This window comes from Rhea americana, unplaced genomic scaffold, assembly GCF_003343005.1.
Source record: "Rhea americana isolate MKP2758 unplaced genomic scaffold, rheAme1 scaffold_227, whole genome shotgun sequence".
Taxonomy (NCBI): domain Eukaryota; kingdom Metazoa; phylum Chordata; class Aves; order Rheiformes; family Rheidae; genus Rhea; species Rhea americana.
In genome coordinates, this window is record NW_028186343.1 from 1,400,019 (window position 1) to 1,404,026 (window position 4,008).

The window sequence follows — 4,008 nt, forward strand, 5'->3', positions numbered from 1 at the left end:
CTCTTGTAACATAACCAGATGGTAAGGGCTGCTGCAGAGAGAGTTTTCATTCCCTTCAGTTAACAATRTTGGTGTGTGTTCATCTCAGCTGTGTTTCTTTCTTTAACACTGTTGACCAAAGGAAAAAGCCTTTCTGTTATCTATAGCCTCCCAAGGCTATGAGGAAGGAGTCTCCTGCACTTAATTAAATACAAGATGATTGAAATGTCATCAAAGAACATACAAGTGTGCTCACTTTTCCACTCTTGCCCATGTGGGCAATTAGGGAAACATAGGACAACCCTTCCTTAAGCTTGTACAGCAGATTTACAAGGTGTGAAAATATGTAGGGTGATTTGGGCAAAACTTTACACTGAAGCTGTGTTTATGGGAATGTCAATAACAGCAGAATAAAAAGGGTTTTTTAAAATAAACTGTGAGGTGAGTTCCCAGAGTGGTGACTGGGGGGGGCCAAGACGCAACAAGAGTGGGTGAGAGTGGAGGTGAGGTCCTGCATATATCAGGGGTTGATGCTGGGAGTGAACATATGTGTGTGGGTTGCTGATGGGTGGCATTGATGTGGGGCTGGCTGGGGGTGATGCAAGAGCTGTTCAGACTGTGTTTGGACAGGGGGTGAGTGGGCAGCTGTGCTTATGGCAATAAGTGTGTGAGRGGATTTGGAGACACTGGTACGACCCTGCCGATGTATCGGTGTGTGGCTCCCCTGTCCCCAGGCTAGTGCAGTGGCATTTGAAGGTGCCCTCTAGGTTTTCTGGGYACGTCACAGGGAAGCACAGCATGCTGTGTTCCAGGTAACCTCGTACTGAGAGCTTTGAAGAGGGATAACCAAACCAGTCTAATTCCCTTTTTGGGCCTCTCTTACTTGTAGGTGAGATCAGTCTTGTCCCAGCGTCCCCCTGAGAGGACAAACCGCTTCTGCCGGTTCCGCCCGTTCTGGCTGTCCAACAGTGTAGGGAGATCCGGCACGCCACACCGGGGCGGGTTCCAGCCTGTCACCTGCTCTTCTGCACCCGTGGAGAAGCCCTTGGTGGGCACACCAGTCCCCCTAGAGTTCACCAAGGAAGAAGGCCAGAGACTCTGCTCCTTCCAGGTGTGGTGTTTTCGAGACACATCCTGAAAGAGGAAAGAAGAGGCAATACTTCAGGGTCTGAGATGAGAACTCTCATGTAGAGTGGCAAATGTCTCTCCACATCMGTCCTGCAGTGGTAAGTTCCATGTCTCTCTGGGGCCATCTCACTCTGCTGTGGGGCACATCTGCTCCCCACAAAGACCTTCCATTCCCTCTCTCTGGTGGTGGCCCTTCCCTGGGCTCTGCTTCTCCCAGGCTGATGAACACCTGGGAGGCAGTATGTAAGGCTAGGGCATTCCCTGAGCACTGGTTTATTTTGGTCCACTCTTCCTTGGCAGCTGGCCGGCAGGAAATGCTTTTGCAAATTGTGGATGAGAACCAGACCCTCCAAAAAAGAAACAACTCACTAGGGAGTAAAGTCCCCCCTTTGTCTTGCATCCTTTTAACCTCTATTCCACCCTGGCCCTGGATAGGGAAGATGTTAATAGGAGAAAGCCATTAGCCCCCCAGTGCACAGTTGAACCCCCTGTTCTACCCCCCATGTCATCCCCTTGCTGTCCTGGCATGGTGAACAGTCCCTCAGTATGGCTAGGACACAATGTAAGCTGGAAAGCAGGACACATGGATCTAGGGATTGGCTTAGAGCTGCGTCACAGGGCAGTGGTGACTTTCCACTGGAGCACCTATCACTGTCTTAGGTCACTGAATCTCAAGAAGGGAGTGTGCAGGACTCTGTCCCCTCACCTCACTCTGCCTGTACTTGGGGATAGGACCACCTGGGCTGTCCCACACTTAATTCAAAAGGCAGGGTTCCTCTTGGAAGCATTAGTTAGTGCTAAATAGCCTCAATGTACTGGCTTGTACTGGCTTCCCACTTGATGCCACTGTGGGACCAATATGATGCATGAGCCAAACTAAATTCACAATTTGTCATGAGGCATGCGGCGTGAGAGGGTGTGTAGACCCTTGAGTAACCAAGCTGCACAAGACAGATATCCAAATGCCGAATTTGTCACCTAATTCTGTGCAGCAAAATTTAAAGGTGCTTGAATGCGAGGAGGAGTCAGGATGCAGAATGACACCTCTCGATCCAGACAGGTAGGCTCCCATCCAGCAGGGCTCCAGAGAGATGACCTGGGACTCCTTCCTATCCCTGCAAAGGGCTCCATCATCCAGGCCAGTTTTCCTTCCAGCCTTGCCAAGGATGTGAAGGTCAGGCTGGCATGATGCCAGCACTGCCATGCTGCCGTGTAATCTGCATGTTGCCGTCACTCTATTCCCCTACAATGAGCCCATTCATGCAGGCAGGAATGAAGTGTGAAGCCCTTGGCATTAATTCCGCTATCAGGCTCCCATCTCTGTAATGGTCCTATGCCTTTGAGCAATGCGTGGATGGACACAAGAACCAGGCAGGTCACGTAAGGTGCATTTTAGGTATCTGGCTCTTATTTCTGTCACCACTCCAGCCTGCTGGCTTGTCCTTCCCAGCCAGTCAGACACCCTGTGACTTGGCACCTATCACCTCCTGCTAGCCTTTGCCTCAGAAACCAGGCCTTGCATCAAGCCAATTTGGGTGTCTCAATGCACTTTCATGCACCACAGGAATTGCACCATCTACTCTCCAAAGACAGAAAGCCATTTTACATGTTGTGTAAAAAGCTTACCCACCCCACCAGCTGTGGCACTGAGAATTTGTCTAATGCTTTAATACAAGGAGGGTGTGTGGAGTGGCCTGTCCAATGGGAGTCTACTACACTGCTCCTGGTGAATACTGGAGCCCTGCCAAGTTGGAGATACCTGTGTTTCTAAGAGGAGCTCTTTGAGAGCTGCCTGGCACCCTGCCTGGTCTGGCAGCTAATGGCTGCAAGTGACAAATGGCAGGAGGAGTTGATAAGGTTCATGTCCTGGCCAGCATCTTGCTCTCAGCCCCGATGAGACTCTCTGCTGAGCACATAATGGCAGCTGGGCTTGCTGATGCTTTACATTGAACTCCAGTTTGAAGGGGCTTTGTGGTCCTTACTACACACTCACTGGCATGAATCCCAAGACCATTTGTCACCACCTGAAGCAGGACCTAGGGACAACAGGTAATGAATGTGTCTGGATTACCGGGAGCAGGAGATGCTGGCCAGCCACAGCAAGGCACATGAGGAGCAGGAGTGGAGATGGACCCTGGGCAGCCCTTGCCATGGAGCTGGGCGGATTGTAAAGCCCTCAAGGAATTGCTGAGGTAGGCAAATGGGCTGGAGCTGACCCAGATGAGCTCACTCCTGGATTTTGTCTCAGCTATGCCAGGAACATCCCTTTAGGCTGCTGTAGGGCCTGACAGATCTCCTAGAAAGGCCTGTTACAGGATTCATAGCTGGGGACACTGGCACAAGTTTGGGACCATCATCTTCCTCTGAGCCTGGGGCAGAGAGGGGAGAAATTGCYGTTTCCTTCTTACCTGGACGGAGCCCATTTTCAGGGACAAAAGAAAGGTAAGTTTTGTCTCTCCTCTTTAGTGAACTGGAGGCCACTGGCATGAATCCCAACTTTTAGATGTCCAAACCCCATTTTGCATTGGGTAGGACCCTCCCTGCTCCTGCCTACCTCTGTTCTGCCATGACCCTGGCCCTGTGAATGGCTCTGGGTGGAGGCAGGAGGTTAGAAGTGCCTGCTTACCCCTTGTACTTGCTGTGCCCCTGGACAAAGAGTTGGTAGGGCAGCACGTCTCTCTCTGTCGTCACTGTACCGGCATTAGCATGATGGCAGGAAAGGGCTGGAAAATGCCACTGCAGGCACAGCTGGCAAAGGGAAATATAACAGGCAGAAACCACTTGCCAAACAATGCTCTGGAGACGTGTGAGACTGGAGATTTCAGCTTCCTTGGCAGGACACGCCTCGCTRCAGTCACTTCCAAAGGCTTAGATAACATGTCCTCTTGCTTAGGGTTGCAT

At 51.2% G+C, this 4,008-nt stretch overlaps 1 protein-coding gene across 1 annotated transcript in view; it reads right to left on the bottom strand.

Annotated features, from left to right (window-relative positions):
* The window catches only part of MMP11 (matrix metallopeptidase 11), a 13,979-nt gene extending 10,304 nt beyond the window's left edge, over positions 1–3,675 (bottom strand). Inside the window, exons 1-2 of the mRNA XM_085305851.1 lie at positions 3,662–3,675; positions 863–1,138 (exon numbers count right to left, since the gene is read on the bottom strand). Coding sequence (XP_085161977.1) covers positions 863–1,138; positions 3,662–3,675 — 290 coding nt within the window. The remainder of the gene's footprint in view (positions 1–862; positions 1,139–3,661) is intronic.
* Positions 3,676–4,008: the final 333 nt, after the last annotated feature.